At 45.6% G+C, this 19,591-nt stretch overlaps 1 protein-coding gene across 1 annotated transcript; it reads right to left on the reverse strand.

Moving 5' to 3' along the window:
- Positions 1 to 1,031: 1,031 nt before the first annotated feature.
- LOC120989899 (olfactory receptor 10A7-like) lies at positions 1,032 to 18,439 on the reverse strand. Its single transcript, XM_040418291.1, has 3 exons — positions 17,750 to 18,439; positions 16,345 to 16,443; positions 1,032 to 1,982 (listed from the first exon to the last, which is right to left on the reverse strand). Exons 1-3 carry the CDS (start codon positions 18,437 to 18,439, stop codon positions 1,032 to 1,034), a joined length of 1,740 nt encoding a protein of 579 aa, XP_040274225.1.
- Positions 18,440 to 19,591: the final 1,152 nt, after the last annotated feature.

The raw sequence follows: 19,591 nt of genomic DNA on the forward strand, positions 1-19,591 counted from the left end.
ACGGTTGAAAAAACAAAAGTCCAGTGTTTATTTACAAAGAGAGGGCAGAAAAGAAAAACAATGCTTTACAGGGTTCTGGTTTTAGTTTACACAGCAAGAGTTCCCAAAATAACATAAATTACCTGGAAGACCACAGCAGGCTTTAGGGCGCCTGACTCCCAGCAGGCCGCTCTCATGCAGCTCTCAGCTCCCAGCAGGCGGATCTCCTCAGCTCCCAAAAACACAGAGCTCCCACATCTCCACTATCACTTGGAGGATCATACCACACCTAGCTGAGCTGCTGGCTGGGTTTTTTAACCCAGCCCGAAACCTGGCCTGAACGTGGGGAACAGCCACCCACCCTGCTCTTTGGCTGCTCCCAATAAGAACCGGCCCGGATGGGCTTTACAGCGACAATAAGTAAAACAGTGTCAGCGAGCACTAGCTGCGGCTGACACACAAAATAACCAGTTCCTATCTCACCGAGGCCAGGAACCTGGGTGACACGTACCTTCCGTCATCGACGGACCCTTGCGCCTTCCTACAATATATAGGGTGCAAAATCCCTCCTGAGACCGGCGACGAAGGTCCACTTGTATATATTGAGCCAAAGACGGCAGAACTCCAAAATTCAGTGGAAAAATAATGTGCAATTTATTTAACCCATATAGCAGCATTTCAGTTCTACTTTTTATCAATCATGTTCTTTGACACTAATCATGAACACTGTATGGACTTTTATATGGATATCGACACTATGGACACTTTATGAATTATGCTATGGAAGATTATGAAAGATAAAATTAAATTATGTATTTTTTAACTAAAGGTTCTTTTTTATAATCATGAATTCTGAGATAATTATGTAATCACATTTTTGATTGAGATTGCTATATATGCACATATCACTATAGCTTGACAAAGGCTCCATTGAGTAGAGCTGAAACGTTGCTGCTATATGGGTTAAATAAATCACCCATTATTTTTCCACTGAATTTTGGAGTGCTGCCTTCTTTTGCTCAATATATAGATATATACACATTATTGGTAATTTACCAGACGACACGCTTATGAAATGCTTCCTGTACGGCTTTCATAATATCTTTGTTTCTCAGGCTGTAAATAATGGGGTTGACCAAAGGAGTAAACACTGTATATAGAAGTGATAATGTTTTTACAGAGGACGTAAGGCCATTTTTGGGGACAATATACACACTGAAGAGAGTCCCATAAAATATGGAGACCACAATGAGGTGGGAGCTACAGGTGGAGAAGGCTTTCTGTCTACCAGTACTGGATGGGATCCTTAAGACTGATATAACAATGTGAGTATAAGACATTACAATGATTGTGGTTGGAATAAAGATAAATGGAACTCCTAAAAAATATATCTCTAAGTGAATAATGAAAGTGTCAGAACAGGCAAGTTCTACTAAGGGGATGATGTCACAGTAAAAATGGTCAATGATATTTGGCCCGCAAAAATGTAGATTTGCTATTGTTATGTGGTAAATCATATTAACAGAAAATCCACTTAACCAACAGACGATGATTAACATCACACAATGTCCACTTGTCATGATGGTGGAATAACGGAGTGGATTACAGATGGCCACATATCTGTCATAAGACATCACAGTGAGAAGAGAACACTCTAATGATTCTGATACACCAAAAAAATAAAGCTGAGTAATACAGTCGCTAAAAGTAACGATCCCCCCATTATTCAGCAGGATATGGAGCAGGTTGGGGACAACATCTATGATCAACAAAATATCACTGATGGACAGTTGTGAGATAAAGAAGTACATTGGAGTATGAAGGTTCTTGCTTGTGGACACCAGGGTGATGATCAGGAGGTTCCCACATATTGTCCCACAGAAAACCACAAGAAAAATACAGAATAGTGAAATTCTTAAATCTTGGTGAATTTGAAATCCTAAAAGGAAAATCTCATTGACCACAGTCAGATTTTTCCCATTTTGTAGAACAGGTTGGAGATTCTAAATAAAATTAAAATAAAAGTTAAATTTTTATTTTTACAATGTATCACTACAGACTCCGAATTACTGAATTACTCATAAAATCACATCAGGCTATAGTCATGTTGGTGCAAAAAATCTGATCTCTACTCTCAATATCTTTATTTTTACCTAGTTTCTCAGATGGGAAATAATAAAAAAATGTATAATTAAAACTAGACATTTTAGCAGGTTACTTATTTATACATTGTTATACTCTACCTTATATAGTTACACACAATGATCTTCATGTATTCCTCCTATAAAAATAGAATAGCCTGAAATGACTATAAAAATTCAACATTAAATATCAGCGCTCAGGTTTTTCCTTTTCAAGATAAAATTCTTAGTTAATGCAAGAAAAAAATGAAATCCTTTTACACATTTTGAGATAAATGTGATTCAAGACATTTGAAAGTTTTCTTTAGAATTATTTTACACAATGATCTTCCTAACGTTACTCACATCAGATATTTCTTTGTTTCTGACATTCATTTTCAGTTGGATTTTTCTTCTCGTAGCTCTCAGTTCAGCTCTCAGGGGGTAATGATAGCAGCGCAGTCATCTTCATGGCCAAGTGAGGCCACGTTCAGCATTACCTGTGCACATTTATGTAGAAAATAAAGGCAAGGAGGCAGGTAGAAGAACTCCCGGGAGATATCTCTATTATTGAGTTGATTCAAAAGTTTGATATTTTTTTTATAATCTTATATAAAACAAACTTTAGTTACACATTTTTTATCATTGTGAGATAAAAAACCTTATACTAGCTTAACCCCTAAGTGACTAGCTTGTTTTGGGCTTTAGTGACCAAGCGTTTTTCTTCTTTTTTTTTATTGTCGCGTTCCAAGAGCTATAACTGTTTTATTTTTCCATCTATATACAGTAGCTTCATGAAGGCTTTTTTTTTTGCAGGACAAGTTGTAGTTTTTAATGGCGCCATTTTGGGGTACACATAACTTTCTGATTAACTTATATTAACTTCTGCCGGTCCAGGCTGTTAGAGCCGGGCACCTGCTCTCTGCTGCACGGGGGACCCGTGCAGTGCTTAAACTGGGCCGCCATAAAAAAGCAGCTGCCCAGCCTAGAGCTCCTTAGTGACCGTCGTAAAAACACGTATCAGTGGTCACTAAGGGGTTAATATTTTACTCTCTTCTGCAATTTGTCTTTTTCTTTGTTTTATTTTCTCCTACTATATGAAATGAACAGCAGGATAGGTGCAGATTTTTAACAGTTTAATATCACTACAATGTTTGGATAAATTATTTTTTTTGCTTTTTTTTATACAACAAGACTCCTTACACCTTCTAGGTCAGTGGTAGTGAACCTATGGCACGGGAACCAGAGGTGGCACTCAAAGCCAGCTCAGTGGGCATCCACGCCCTGGAAAAAGTCTATGGTGTAGCAATATGCCTTAGACTTTTCCTGCCATTCACCAGCGCAGGGCACACTATGAAAGACACAGGCAGGGCACTGAATGCAGGCAGGCTTTTATAGATAAATGATAAAGTACATGGAAGATATACTCTAGGGGAGTGTAGTATTCAGAATAAATTATCATGTTGGCACTTTGCAATAAATATGTGGGGTTTGGGCTACAGTTTTGGCACTCAGTCTGTAAAAGGTTTGCCATCACAGTTCTAGGTGCTGCTTATAAGGAGAAAAAGAAAAGAAAAAGAAAAATCTGGTTAAATTTTGATTCTAATAAATCACTTTGCTTATCTCTACAATACTGCCAAAATATGGGGGCATCTGATCATCGCACCTTTTTGAAATTGTAAAAAGTACCTAAAACAATGGATCCTAATAGGAAATTGATCCTTGTTTGAGGGTTTAGGCTATAGCAGCCTTCATGGAAGCCTTGTGGCATGATATTTCAGTAAATGTAAACCCATTTAGCAAGAGAATTCTTAGTCACACAATGGTTTAGAATGAGCAGGCCTAGCTTGCTACAAGCTTTCCATTTTATCCCAAAGGCGTTGGACAAATCCTAGGTCAGACATTTGCACAGCCTCTCACTATTACCCAAACCAAACTCACCACCCCATGTATTTTTGGACTTCAGTGTGTGCCCAAAATTATAGTTATACTGGTACAGGAAAGGGTCTTGTCTAGTGATGAGTGGACCGGTGGATGTTCGAGTTCGACGGGTTCGGCCGAACTGTGTTTCAAAGTCCAGTTCGGGTCCCGAACTTGACCCGAATCTGACCCAGAACACAGAACCCAATTGAGGTCAATGGGAACCCAAACTTTAAAAAAGTCATAGAAAGGGCTAGAGGGCAACAAAAGTAAACAACATGGTGGTAAGAGCAGTACAATTGCCCTGCAAACAAATGTGGATAGGGAAATAACTTAACAACAGAATACAGAAAAAATAAAATAAAACATCTTTAACCAGGAGGGGGAGGTCCAAGTGGAGTAGGAAGTTGAGGAGGCTGTACACATGGAGGTGTAGGTGGAAGAGGCGGAAGGGGTGGAGGAAGAAACCAATACTGTTTTTGTGAGGATTTTCTTCTTTTTTTTTTTTGTGTTAATTCTGTGTGACCTATGGCAATTTTCTGGGGTGTGGCTGGTATACCTTTCTACTCTTCCAATATAAGAAATAATAATCTCGAGCCAGGAAGTTGAGATCAGAGTAGACAAGGAGGAGGTGGAAGAGGTGGAGGAGGAAGCCAACACTGTTTCCGTTTTGTTTTTTTAAATGTGTTTGTCAATTCTGTGTGTGACCTTTAGTCATTTTTTAGGGTGCGCCCTGTATACTTCTCTACTCTGCCAATATAAGACCTAATAATCTTGAGCCAGGAGGTGGAGTACCAAGTAGAGGAGAGGGCGGAGGTGGAAGTGCTGGAGTGCTGGCAGAAGAAGCGAAGGAGGCCGACATGGAGGTGCAGGCAGAAGAGTTGGAGCAGGCGGAGGAGATAGCCAACATTTTTTTTTTATTATGTATTTCATTTTTCTTATTTTTCTTTCATTTTTTCTTTGTTTTTTGGTTTGTGGAGGCCCCAAAACATTGGGAAATAGCAAAGAAAACACACAAAGTACACTGGAGTACACCAATGGCTAGGTACGCCTGGTATACTTCTCTACTCTGCCAATATCAGACTTAACAATTATGAGCCAGGAGATAGAGGTCCGAAAGGAGGAGGAGGCGGACGTGGCGTTGTAGGCGGAAAAGGTGGAGGAGGTAGCCAACATATTTTTTTCTTTATTTTTTTTCTTCTTTTCATTTTTCTTACTTTTTTTTGTGTATTTTTTTTTGTTTGTGGAGGCCCCAAAACATTGGGAATGCACAAAGTGCGCTGGAGTATGACAATGGCTGGTTGTGGCCGTTTTTCCTCTCTAATCTGCCCATGGTATGGACAAGTCCTGTGGGAATTATGCCTGGTTTATTTTAATGAACGTGAGCTTGTCCACGTTGGCTGTGGACAGCTGTGCCTGTCTGTGATCACCCCCTCCTTCCCCGCCGTGCTAAACACACGATTGGACAATACACCTGCCACAGGGCAGGCCAGCACTTCCAAGACATAAAGGGCAAGCTCAGGCTATGTGTCCAATTTGGAGACCCAGAAGTTAAATGGGGCAAACCCATCAGTTAGTATGTTCAGACATGTACACATGTACTGCTTCACCATGTTTCTGAAATGCTGCCTCCTGCTAAGAAGGTCCGTATCAGATGGTGGTGCTGGATGTTTTGGCGTGCTGACAAATCTTTTCCACATTTCAGCCTTGCTAACCATCTCACTGGTAAGAATGAGGGTATCACGGTAGTCCTTGTGTAGGCACTGCAGCTTGAAGTCGATCATGTGTGCCAGGCTGCCCAGAGGCAACAACAAGCTTTCCTCGGTGGGAGCTGTATAGTCTGTGTCCTCTGTATCCCCCCAGCCATGCTCCAGTAATGGCTGTGAGCTGATTTGGGTGCCACCCTGCTGTGAACGTGGACCTTCCTCCTACTCCTCTTCCTGGCTGGACAGTTGTGTACCTGGCCACTGTTGGTGCTTGAACCCACCCTCCGAACGACTGTCCATGACGGTGTCATCGGCTCTGGCCATATTGGTGGAGTACTCAAACAGCGTAATATGGTGCACACGTCCCACATGGAGGATCCACTGGTGGTGAAGTGGTGCTGCAGCTGAAACTCCACTATCGCTTGGTGCTGGTCGCACAGTCTCTCCAGCATGTGCAAGGTGGAGTTCCACCGTGTGGGATACCTTGCATATGAGGTGGTGAGCAGGAAGACAAAACTTACCCTGCAAAGCAGACAGGTGAGCAGCAGCAGGGTGGGAACACCAAAAGCACGCACAGATGGAACCTCTGCACCACCAAATTCAGTACTTGCACCAGGCAAGGGATGTGCATCAAACTGGCTAGACCTAAATCTGCGTCGAGATTTCACCCATTAATGCACACCGCCAGGCTTGAGACACCAACCACTCATCACAGCTCCTGTTCGGTGTGGGCTTTTCCCCCCACACATATGAGTTTCAGAACAGCCTGCTGTCATTTCCCCCTGGCTGTGCTGAAGTTGGTGGTGCAGGTGTTGCGCTGATGTGATAAGAAGGCGGTAGAGGAGGAACAGGAGGAGGAAGCGGAGTAGGAGGAGGAGGCAACAGGAGACACTGAGAAACATCCTGCAATGTGGTAGGACATGTGCCAAACCACTTTCCGCCTCATACCCAGCCACCACTACATTTACCCAGTGGGAAGTTAGAGAGATATAATGTCCCTGCCTGTGCTTACTGGTCCACATATTGGTGGTTAAGTAGACCTTGCTACTGATAGCATGGCTTAGTGCACACCGGATTTTTTTTCTAATTTGTGCAGGGATTTCCCATTTGGAAAAGTAGTGGCGGCTAAGAACCACCAACTGTGGGACAGCCACCAATTAAAAAAAAAAAATGTCTATCTCCAATAGGTGGAATGGCAGCATTTAAAGGGCCAGGAATTTTGAAATTATGGCATTCATGGCCAGGGCTTGCGAGTGGGTAGGGGAATACTTCCTCTTTCTCTCTAGTGTTTTGGGGGAAGGACAGCTGACAGTTGGGGGATGGACAGCTGACTGTCTCTCCAGAGGGAGAGGAAGAGGCCGAGACCACAGCAGTAGAGGGAGCAGGAGGAGACTCAGATCTTTCATGCTTTTTCAGGTGTCTACTCCACTGCAGCTCATGCTTTGCAGTTAGATGCCTGATCATGCAGGTATTGTTCAGGCTTATAACATTTATGCCTCGCCCAAGTGGCATTACCGCTAGAGTTGAGCGGACACCTGGATGTTCGGGTTCGACGGGTTCAGCCGAACTTTGGAAAAAAAGTTCGAGTTCGGGACCCGAACTTGACCCCGAACCCCATTGAAGTCAATGGGGACCTGAACTTTTGAGCACTAAAATGGCTGTAAAAATTTAATGGAAAGGGCTAGAGGGCTGCAGATGGCGTCAAAATGTGGTTAAGAGCATGGCAAGTGCTCTGCAAACAAATGAGGATAGGGAAATGACTTTAAATAACATAAAATATGTAAATATAAAAAATTATAATCTTGATCTAGGAGGACCAGGTCCATATGGAGTAGGAGGTTGAGGAGGCGGTGGATGTGGCGGTGGCGGTGGAAGCGGCGGTGGAGGAGGAGGTAGCCTACACTGGTTTTTTTGGTTTTAAATTTTATTTTTAAAATTAGGGTACACCCCAAAACATTGGGAAATATAACCTGAGATAACCCCCTCCAGTCATGCTAAACACATGACAATACACTGGCTGCAGAGCAGGCCAGCACCTCCAAGGAGTAAAGGGCAAGCACAGGCCATGTGCCTAATTTGGAGACCTAGAAGTTGCAGGGGCTGACCCCTGTCAGTCAGTTCGTGTAGGCGTGTGCACACTTACTGCCCCACCATGTCGCACGTCCCCGTGATGTTCACAATCCAATTTGATATCTGCTCTATCAATTTTCGATGTTCTTTTATGCGCCTGCCATGGTGATTACGGGTGGTGGGGAATCAGGGTTCCAGGCCAGAGAGGGAGCGTGATAAAAAGAGACCAAATTTAAAGGAGATAAACTTATTTTAAAAAATTGGGATCGAGAAGAAATGTGGGAAAAGTTATTGAGGCGCAAATGTTGGCCAAAAGAGTATAGCGGAAATGTGGAACAAAGTATTGAAGCTTAAATGTGGTACAACTTGTTTAAGTTTAAGCATTGAATCAAAGGAGGTGGCGCGCATCAATTAAAGAAGCATTTCAGAAATGTTATTCCCTGTCACCTATGCAGAGCAGGGGTTTATTCACGTCTAAAATTGTATAATGTCAACCCAAGAATGTAACAGAAAAATTACAGAAATTAATTAACCTGTCTACTTGGTAGAGCAGGGGTCTATGACAGAAAACAATTGTTTATTGTCACCCGAAAATGTAAAATAAAAATTATTTAAATTTATTAAGCTGTCAACAAGGTAGATGAGGGGTATATTACACCCAAAAATTGGTGAATTTGACCCTAAAATGTAACTGACAAATGTAATATTTTTTTTTACCGGTCTAATAGGTATAGCAGTGGTACATCACACCAAAAATGTGCTGAATTTCACCAGAAAATGTAATTGCCAATTTATTTATTTTTTTCTTTACCGGCCTACTAGGTATAGCAGTGGTACTATACACCCAAAAATTTGTTAATTTCACCAGAAAATGTAAATGACAAAGTAGTGAAATGATATAAAATAAAACACATACAAAAAAAATAAATATGGATTTATGAGGTGGAGTTCTATATGGAGTAGGAGTTTGAGGAGGCGGTGGACGTAGCGGAGTAGGTGGAAGCGGAGGTGGAGGAGGACGAGATAGCCAACAAAAGTTTTTGGTTTTAATTTAATTTTGTAAAATTAAGGTACACTCCAAAAGAGTGTGAGATATCCAAAATACAAAAATGAGCAATTGCGCTGCAGTATAACAATGGCTGGTTAGTGCCGGTATACATGTCTATTCTGGACAAGGTGCGGACAAATCTTGAGGGATCCATGCCTGGTTCATTTTAATGAACGTGAGCTTGTCCACATTGGCTGCGGACAGGCGGCTGCGCTTGTCTGTGATGACGCCCCCTGCTGTGCTAAACACACGTTCAGATAATACACTGGCTGCAGGGCAGACCAGCACCTCAAAGGCGTAAAGGGCAAGCTCAGGCCATGTGCCCAATTTGGAGACCCAGAAGTTGAAGGGGGCAGACCCGTCATTCACTTCGTGTAGGCGTGTGCACACATACTGCTCCACCTTGTGGGTGAAATGCTGCCTCCTGCTAAGACGTTCCATATCAGCTGGTGGTGCTGGTTGTTGTGGCGTGCTGACAAAGCTTTTCCACATTTCAGCCATGCTAACCCTGCCTTCTGAGGTGCTGGTGGTGCCCCAGCTGCGTTGGCGACCTCTTCCTCATCCTCTGCCTTCGCCTTGTGCTTCCACTGTGCCCCTGCTGTCAGGTGGGAATGCCACCAGCAGCGCGTCTACCAGCGTGCGCTTGTACTCGCGCATCTTACAATCACGCTCCGGTGACGGAATTAAGGACGGTACGTTGTCCTTGTAATGGGGATCCAGCAGCGTGGCCACCCAGTAATCAGCACAAGTTAGAATGTGGGCAACTCGGCGGTCGTTGCGGAGACACTGCAGCATGTAATCGCTCTTGTGTGCCAGGCTGCCCAGAGGCAACGAAAAGCTGTCCTCTGTGGGAGGTGTATCGTCTGTGTCCTCTGTATCTCCCCATCCACGCACTAGTGATAACCATGAGCTGGTCTGGGTGCCACCCTGCTGTGAACATGGTTCCTCCTCCTCATCCTCCACCTCCTCATCCTCCAGAACTGTGGTCTCGCTGGACAATTGTGTACCTTGGGTTTGTGGGTGCAGGAACCCACCCTCGGAGCCACTTGGGAATGACTGGCCGGAAACCCTACAAAATGATCCATATTCCTCCTCCTCCTCCTGTGCCACATCCTCTTCCATTATCGCCAGGAGCGTTTTTTCAAGGAGGCATAGAAGTGGGATAGGAACGGCGTTATCGGTACTGGCCATGTTTGTGGAGTACTCAAAACAGCACAACAAGAAACACAGCTCTCGCATGGAGGCCCAGTCATTGGTGGTGAAGTGGTGCTGTTCCGCCGAGCGACTTACCCGTGCGTGCTGCAGCTAAAACTCCACTATTGCCTGCTGTTGCTCACACAGTCTGGCCAGCACGTCGCATATGAGGCGGTGAGCGGGAAGGCCGAAGTTACGCTGCAGCGCTGACAGGCGAGCAGCAGCAGGGTGAGAACGCCAAAAGCGCGCACAGACGGCCCGCACTTTATGCAGCAGCTCTGACATGTCGGAGTAATTTTTAAGGAATCTCTGCACCACCAAATTCAGCACATGCGCCAGGCAAGGGATGTGCGTCAAACCGACTAGTCCCAGAGCTGCTACGAGATTTTGCCCATTATCGCACACCACCAGGCCGGGCTTGAGGCTGACTGGCACAAACCACTCATCGGTCTGTTGTTCAAGGCCCGTCCACAGCTCCTGCGCGGTGTGGGGTTTGTCCCCCAAAAAGATATGTTTTAAAACTGCCTGCTGTCGTTTACCCCTTGCTGTGCGGAAGTTGGTGGTGAAGGTGTTACGCTGACCAGATAAGGAGCTGGTAGAGGATGAGGAAGCAGAGTAGGAGGAGGAAGCAACAGGAGGCAAACTGAAGCGCCCTGCAATCCTCGGTGGTGCAAGGACATGCGCCAAACTGCTATCCGCCTCAGGCCCAGCCGCCACTGCATTTACCCAGTGTGCTGTTATGGAGATATAACGGCCCTGACCGTGCTTACTGGTCCATGTATCCGTAGTCAGGTGGACCTTGCCACAGATGGCGTTTCGCAGTGCACACCTGATTTTGTCCCCTACTTGGTTGTGAAAGGAAGGGCTGGCTCGCCTTGAAAAGTAGTGGCGGCTGGGCACGACGTACTGTGGGACAGCCACCGCCATAAGGCCTTTAAAACTATCCGTCTCTACCAGACGGAATGACAACATTTCAAAGGCAAGTAATTTAGAAATGCTGGCATTCAGGGCTAGGGATCACGGGTGGGTAGGGGGGTACTTCCTCTTCCTCTTCAGCATTTGGGATATTGAGAGCTGAATGCTTGCATGGGACATTGTGGAGATGCTTGGTGACCCACGTTTTGGTGTTGCTGGCAGATCCTCTGTTTGCGGGGTGCCACGTGGCACTGTCACTCCAGAGGTGGATGAAGAGGCCACAAATGCAGCAGAAGAGGAAGCAGGCGGAGCCAGAGTGTCTACTCTACTGGTTTTTGAGGTGTCTACTCCACTGCAGCTCGTGCTTTGGACTTAAATGCCTAGTCATGCAGGTTGTGCTCAGGTTGAGAACGTTTATGCCTCGCTTCAGCCTCTGATTGCACAGTGTGCAAACCACTCGTGTCTTATCGTCAGCACATTGTCTGAAGAACTGCCACGCCAGGGAACTCCTTGAAGCTGGCTTTTGTGTGCTCGGTCCCTTGCTCCGGTGAGCAGTAGGAGGCGTACTGTCTAGAGGACGGCCGCTCTGCTTTTGCACCCTGCTCCCTCTTTTGCTGTGCTGGTGGCTCTGTGCGACCACCGCCTCTTCCTCCGAACTACATAGGTCACTCGCATGACCTTGATTCCATGTGGGGTCGAGGAAATTATCGTCCTTCACATCATCTTCCACCCAGTCTTTACCCCTGATTTCCTTGTCGGTCTGCACTCTTTCGAAAGCCCCAGCAGTTGGCACCTGTGTTTCGTCATCATCCGAGACGTGCTGCGATGGTCCTCCCATGTACTCATCTTGAAAAATAAGTGGTTGGGCATCGGTGCACTCAATCTCTTCCACTTCTGGGGCAGGGCTAGGTGGATGGCCCTGGGAAACTCTGCTAACAGAGTCATCAAATGATACGACGCAATGCACGCTCCAGAAAGAAGGCGTAAGGTACGATTTCACTGATGCCACCCTGGCTGCAACTGACCAGTTTGGTGATCTCATCAAATGGCCGCAGAAGGCTGCATGCATCGCGCATGAGCAGCCACTGGCGCTGTGAAAAGAAACCAAGCTGCCCAGATTGTGTCCTGCTGCAGAGTTCATTCAGGTAGTCGCTAATGGCACGTTGCTGCCGGAGCAGCCTATCAAGCATATACAAGGTGGAGATCCAGCGCATCAGGCTATCACAAATCAGACGTCTGACGGGCAGGAGGTATCGCCGCTGAACGTCAGCAAGGCGAGCCATGGCCATGTAAGATCTTCTAAAATGGCCAGAGATTTTCCTGGCCTGCCGTAAGACATCCTGGACCCTGAGGTACGAATCACTGCATGAATGAGTTCAGGACGTATGCCATGCACGGCACGTGTGTAATTTTGCCCTGTTTCAGCACGCTCAGCAGATTTGCACCGTTGTCGCACACCACTTTACCAGCTGTCAAATTGAGCGGGGTTCGCCACTGATCGGCCTGTGACCACAGAGCTGAAAGCAGTGCAGGACCGGTGTGGCTCTTGGCTTCCAGGCACAACAGCCACAGCACAGCATGGCAACGTCTAACCTGGCATGTCTATTAGGTTCTGGGGAGCTTTAGGGGCGCAGCAGAAGAGGCGGTAGCAGTGGAAAAGGAGGAGTCAGCCGAGGAGGAGACAGAGGATGGAGTAGGAGGAGAAGAGGCAGGCCTGCATGCACTCCGTGGCGGTAACACCAAATCCATATGGGAGCCACGGGTTACATGCTTGACGGCCGACAGAAGGTTCACCCAGTGGGCAGTAAAAGTTATGTACCTTCCCTGCCCATGTTTGCTAGACCACGGGTCTGTGGTCAGATGTATCTTGGCAGTGACACTGTGTGCCACAGATATTTTCACTTGTCGCTGAACTGCCCTTCTGGGAGTAATATTTCCTTCTGGGGAACTTCCATAGTGGTGTGCCAATGGCAACAAATGTTCTAAAGGCCCCCGAGTCCACCAGTTTATATGGGAGTAGGCTAGCAGTTCCGACAAGCCAGCAGTAAGCCGTTGGGCAAGAGGTTTATCCAGCATCATCAACTTTTTATGCTCGAACATTTGGGCCACGGAAGCCTCCCTTCTGCCAGATGAAAGCGACAACGGCATGGTGAAAGGTGGAGTGGAGGACAAATGGGAGGAGAGAAGGAGAAGAGGCAGGATGTGGAGCGCCGCGAGTGTGGCTTTGTGGGTTCTGATGGCATTGCTCCCATTGGGCTTGGTGATGGGAGGCCAGGTGCTTTCTTAAGGCATTCGTTCCTAGGTGAGTGTTGAGCTTACCAAGACTTATGCGTTGACAGCACAGGCTGCAGATGGCAAGTTAAAAAAAGCCCACACTGCGGAGCTATGTGCCGGCATCCTGGGAGCGCCAGAAGTAACCGTGCATGGTGGATGGCTCACTCCAGATACATTTGCAATCTGCTTTTTGCTTCCTGTGCCCTGCGAGCTCTGCCTGCTTCTCCTCCTTCTCCTCCCTATCTGCAGCTCCTTCTCTCCCTCTGAACTCCCCTCCTCTTTCTCTCTTGTGGGCACCCACTTGACGTCCATTGACACGTCATCATCGTCAACTTCACCACCACTGACATTTGAGATTTCGGAGTAGGCAGCAACAGCAGGGACCTCCGACCTTGGGCTGATCTGGGTACTATCATCAGACCGCTGGGTGGTGGCAGTTGCTAACTCCTCTTCCTCATCCGATGTCAAGAATGGATGTGCATCGGTGAGGTCTGGGAATTCCTATAACTCGAGTGGAGGGACTATGGTGGTGGTGGTGGTGGTGTCTTTGGGGGTGCACAGCACAGAGAATGATGAGGGTGCAGATACAGAGGATGAGAAGGGTGCAGAAGCGGAAGACTGAATGAGCCACTCAACCAACAATTGTGTGCCCTTTGAAGTAATCGCACAATCCTTTTTCAACTTCCCACTAAGGCTCCGGCCTGGTGCACCTGCCTGACACCTAGCACCCCTGTGGAACGGCCTGCCTCTTCCTCAGCTTGTAATTTTCAAAATAACACTGTGCCTAAGTCCCTAGAGAAAAGCACTATTTGTGGAAGCAGGTATATCGCAGGCCTCAATCAGTATTTTGTGGAAGCAGGTGTAAAATCTTGTCTAAAGCCCACACTCCGTGAAGATATAAGTGAGGGACATGAACATGTGGAGTCACTATGGGTAGAGATACATGGAGCTAAAAACAACAATAAATTACTAATAGGAGTTTACTATAAACCACCTAATATACCAGAGTCCACAGAAAATCTACTACTAAACGAGATAGACAAGGCGGCAAATAATAATGAGGTGGTTATTATGGGGGACTTCAACTACCCAGATATAGACTGGGAAATTGAAACTTGTATATCTCATAAAGGAAACAGATTCTTGGCAATAACCAAAGACAATTATCTCTCCCAACTGGTTCAGGACCCGACTAGAGGGACGGCCATACTGGACTTAATATTAACCAATAGACCTGACAGAACAACATAGGAAAAAATGCGTATAGCAGCACAACGAAAAATTAAAGTCTTATCTTGTGGTGGTGCCAGCCGTGTTGGGAGCCAGTCAGAAGTTCCCCCTTGGATGCGTCATATAGAAGAAACCGCAGCACTCTCCTGTCTTCAATTCAGTGGAATTTATTTCACCAGCAAAAAAATGCGACGTTTCGACCGTAAAGGTCTTTCTCAAGCAACATACAGAGTTAATAGTAACAGACATATATACCCATTCAATCCCTCCCAGTAAGTCACATGTCCCAATTAAACATGCAAATGAAGTGAAAATTACACCAATATAGTGGATCCTCTTTTCATCCACCCACCTGTGATTAAAACCAATAATATATTCCTCCTCTCTATCCACACAGTGACAAAATCATATACCATTAACATGGTGTTTACTCACAAAGATCATTGCAAAGTCTGGCTGGCACATCATGGAGGGGACTTGCCTCTTCTTCCTGTGTAGTGTGAAAAGGCGCGCTTCCCAGCGTCTCCATGTCAGAGCTGCGCATGCGTCATGAACACGTGCAGATTCATGGAAGACGTGAGCTGTCTAGTGCTCCTGCAGGGTCAGTGCGCCTGCGCATCCAGTACAGAGCCGGCTCTCTCTGCTGTTGTGTTCCTCCTGCAGGGTCAGTGCGCCTGCGCATCCAGTACAGAGCCGGCTCTCTCTGCTGTTGTGTTCCTCCTGCTGCTATGGTGACGCCTGTATTCAAATCAGGCAGGCGTGCCACAGCGAGACTCCGGGGCTGAGATCCAGCACCTCTAAGTGTATTCAGTGCTGTCCATGTGTAGTGATTGTCCCTGCTATGTACACAGTGCTTCGGTGTTCAGAATTAACCCTGTCAGGTCTACCTACTGATTGTCTATTTTGTACTGGGCAATCCTTGACCTCAATTACTACCACTCCTATGCTTCTAAGTGTATACAGTGCATTGTCTCTGCCATGTGAACAGTGTTTCAGTATTCAATATTAACCCTGTCAGGTCTACCTATTAGAGTTTTAACCCCTACTGATTGTCTATTTTGTACTGGGCTATCCTTAGCCTCAATTACTACCACAGAGAGTGTCCATTTATATGGCCATATTAAATAGGCTCAAAAATGCCATTCTACTGCAAATATGCAAATTCACTCTGATTGTGGTTTATTGACAAAAGGGGGCTCCACAGTGGTAAAAATAAAGACAGAGTTCAGCAGCATGTATTCCACCGCTATTTCTGTATCCATATTGCCAGGGCTACGCAACAGTCCTCTCTCATTCAACGGCAGGAATATAGGTCCAGTCATAATGCCACTTTTGAGGGCTCAGTCAGCTATTTGGGAGTCCCCATACCCCCAATCTTTTTCAAGAAAGAAGGGTTGGGGTCGTCCCAAAAAAACATTTGCGCTCAAGGTCTCTGAGCGGGGTACGCTCCCCCAGATACCATGCGGGGGAGGTCTCCACCCTCTCAGGGCCCTCGATGTTCAATGGGGCCGGGGGTGCATCCCCCATTAATGTGGAAGAGTCGCCACCACCCACGACACAGTCTCTTGATTCACTCAATAGGACTAGGGGGTCCTCCGTTCCCAAATTCACCCCTTTAAATACCAGTGTAACGTCTCTGTTGAGGTCATCCCATTCATACAGCCCATTGTTCAACTGTGGATAACATGGACTCTACAGTATTATGTTAACAAGGGCCATTTATCAAGAGAAGGCTATCCATCACATGGCAGAGGTACGAAAGAGGTAATGGAAAAACGCACCGTGGAAATCATCTGGGCCACTATAGGCTCCCCCCTGACCCAGAACCGTGAAAACATGTTGGCATATAAACACACACACTGTGCGGCAGCAATGGGGTATACGTTACTTTGATGCTTTCAACGTGGTAGTCCCGCTGTCTGTACTCTCCCGGAGCAGAGGTCCCCTTGTTGATAGTGCCCCCAGACTTTACCAATTGTGCAAATATCTGTGGAAATAAAGTTGAAGTTAAAAGAATGTATAAATCAGAAATTCATTCATACATCTCAACCAACGGTGGTTGGGTACATCACTTTAATAAAACAAATACTAGGATTATGTATAATAGTCCTATCACAGTGTGGAGGAAAAACAAGTCTCTGTTCAGTTCAGTATAGTGTGCCTATCTTGAATTCTCTGTTAAGGCCTTTGGGTTCAAGTGTTTGCAGTTCAAATATCCACCTTAGTTCTAACTTTTTCAATAGTTTTTCTCTATCACCTCCTCTTCTTTGTGGTAATATCCCATCAATCACCCGGAACCGAAGTTGGGAAACATTGTGTCTATGTTTCAAGAAATGTTCTGGTACCGGTTGTTCATTTTTCGGGGTGTCCTCCTGTCTCTCTCCTGAGAGTAGTTTACGTATAAGGTAGCGATGTTGGTTAACCCTATTCCTGAGTTCCTGTGTAGTCTCTCCTACATAGAGCAGCCCACAGGGACACTGTAGTGTATAGATTACGTATTCTGACCTGCATGTATAATAGCCCTTTATCTGGTATACCTTGCCTGTTCTAGGGTGTGTAAAGCTGCTACCTTTAAGCATATTATTGCAGTTGCAGCAGCTCAAACAGGGGAAACAGCCTCTCCTCTTTACTTTGGGAAATACTGAGGGTTTTGTGTCGGCATGTATCAGCCTGTCCCCTAGATTATGCGACCTTCTGTACGAAAGGAGGGGAGTGTTGCGGAATTCTTCAATTCCAGGGAATGTTTGTGACAATATGTGCCAATTCTTTTTGAGGACCTGTGCTATTTGTGTACTTTGTGCCGTGTACGTGGAGACGAAGGGAATCCTTCTGTTTTCTTTTTTAGGTTTATTCTCATTCAGTAGTTCTTCACGTTTAGAGTTATTCACTCTATATTTATGTCTCTGTACCATTGCTTTTGGGTAACCTCTCTGTTCGAATTTGTTGCACATCTCTTCCAATCTGGTTTCCAGTCTATCTTCCTCTGATACTATTCGTTTTACCCTCAGTAGTTGACTGTAGGGCAATGACTCCTTCATAAACTTAGGGTGGTCACTTTTAAATAGGAGCATGTTGTTCCTGTCCGTGGGCTTTACAAAAAGGTCAGTCCGTAATGTACCTTCGCTACCGTATACCGTAGTATCCAGGAATTGTAATCCTGTCTGTGTATGTACAGATGTAAATTGTAGCTCATCATATATGGAATTAATATAGTGTCTGAACTCAAGGAGTCCCTCCAGTGTACCGGTCCATATGAAGAAAATGTCATCTATATACCTCATCCAGCCCCTCACTGAGGTGAAGTGGCTGGATGGGTATATGAAAGTCTCCTCAAACTTGCTCATATAGACATTAGCGTAAGTTGGGGCCACATTAGATCCCATTGCAGTCCCCCGCTGCTGGACATAGAATGTATCCTCAAACAAGAAATAGTTGCAGGTGAGTACTATTTCCAGAAGGGAGAGGATGAATAGTGCTTGTTCTTTTTCAACTTTGTCCTGATGTAGGGCCCACTCCACCGCTTCTAAGCCCTTTGTATGGTCAATGCTTGTATATAGACCTACAACATCAAAGGAGACCAGGAACTGGCCTTCTTCATATTGTAGTGTTTGTAGTCTCTTGAGGAAGTCGGTGGTGTCCCTCACGTATGACTTAGCTGACAAGGCATACTTCCTGAGGTATTTATCCAAGAAGGTTGCTGGTGGAGAGAATACTGAGTTGATCCCTGATACTATTGGGCGTCCAGGAGGGTTTTCTAGGCTTTTGTGTATTTTGGGTAACACGTATAGTATAGGGGTGACCGGTCGTTCCACTAGTAGAAATCTGTGTAGTTTCTCATCGATCAGGTCTGTGGCAAAGGCATCATCAACAAGCAGTTTTATTTTGCGCATAATGGCAAATTTAGGGTCAGAGTCTACGGGTCTGTATACCTCTACATCGTTTAGTTGTCTCTGTATTTCTGCTATGTATTTTGCAGTATCCATTATGACAATAGCCCCTCCCTTGTCAGCTTTTTTAATTGTAATGTCCTTCCTACTGCAAATCTTTTTAAGAGCCATCGTCTCACCCTTACCCATATTCTTTTTAATGCTGTGTGTGCCTGTTTGTAGTCTAATTTCCTCCACCCCTTTTCTCACTAGATCAATATAAGTGTTGATAGAATCTTTGACTATTGGGGGTTGAAAATCACTCTGTAAGTACAGCCCCATGTCTGTTAATTTCAACATCCTTGGGTCACCAGTCTCCTGAGTACTGTTAGGTACGGTTGTCGCAGGTCTATCACCAAAGAAAACTTTCAGTTTGATACGTCTGAAAAATTTGTGAAGGTCAATTTCACAGTTAAACCAATCTGTATCAGCAGTTGGACAAAAAGAGAGTCCCTTCTCTAGCAGAGATAATTCATCATTGGAAAAATCTATAGAGGATATATTTACCACCAGTGTAGAATCTTTTCTCTCTAGTTCCGTTGTCCTTGTCTCTCCTGTTGTCTGGAGGTCCCCTGTGTATCCCTGTTGTCCATTGGCGGTTTCATTGACCTTGTCATCCTTGTGGCCTCGTTTCCTTTCCCTATGGTGCTTGCGTCCTCCTCTCCTGGTCGTTCTTTGCCTCCTTGGGCCGCCTTCTGTTCTAAAAAACGCCGTTCCTCGCTCATTTCTCCGGATGATTCAGTGTCAGTGTTGTAGGGTTTTCTTCCCCGCTGTTTGGTGAACCTCTGTCGCCCCTGAGGTCTTTTCCAAAAGCCTAGAAAACCCTCCTGGATGCCCAATAGTATCAGGGATCAACTCAGTATTCTCTCCACCAGCAACCTTCTTGGATAAATACCTCAGGAAGTATGCCTTGTCAGCTAAGTCATACGTGAGGGACACCACCGACTTCCTCAAGAGACTACAAACACTACAATATGAAGAAGGCCAGTTCCTGGTCTCCTTTGATGTTGTAGGTCTATATACAAGCATTGACCATACAAAGGGCTTAGAAGCGGTGGAGTGGGCCCTACATCAGGACAAAGTTGAAAAAGAACAAGCACTATTCATCCTCTCCCTTCTGGAAATAGTACTCACCTGCAACTATTTCTTGTTTGAGGATACATTCTATGTCCAGCAGCGGGGGACTGCAATGGGATCTAATGTGGCCCC

The sequence above is a fragment of the Bufo bufo genome, chromosome 1 (assembly GCF_905171765.1).
Source record: "Bufo bufo chromosome 1, aBufBuf1.1, whole genome shotgun sequence".
Classification (NCBI taxonomy): domain Eukaryota; kingdom Metazoa; phylum Chordata; class Amphibia; order Anura; family Bufonidae; genus Bufo; species Bufo bufo.

What these genes read in the sequence shown, in the direction of transcription:
- LOC120989899 (XM_040418291.1), bottom strand. Translation starts at nt 18,439, where the DNA reads ATGGATACTGCAAAATACATAGCAGAAATACAGAGACAACTAAACGAT. An exon ending in CATCCAGCCACTTCACCTCA is followed by an intron (nt 16,444 to 17,749) that starts GTGAGGGGCTGG and finishes TTATTTCCACAG; the next exon opens with ATATTTGCACAATTGGTAAA. An exon ending in ACCACGTTGAAAGCATCAAA is followed by an intron (nt 1,983 to 16,344) that starts GTAACGTATACC and finishes AATTTTATTTAG; the next exon opens with AATCTCCAACCTGTTCTACA.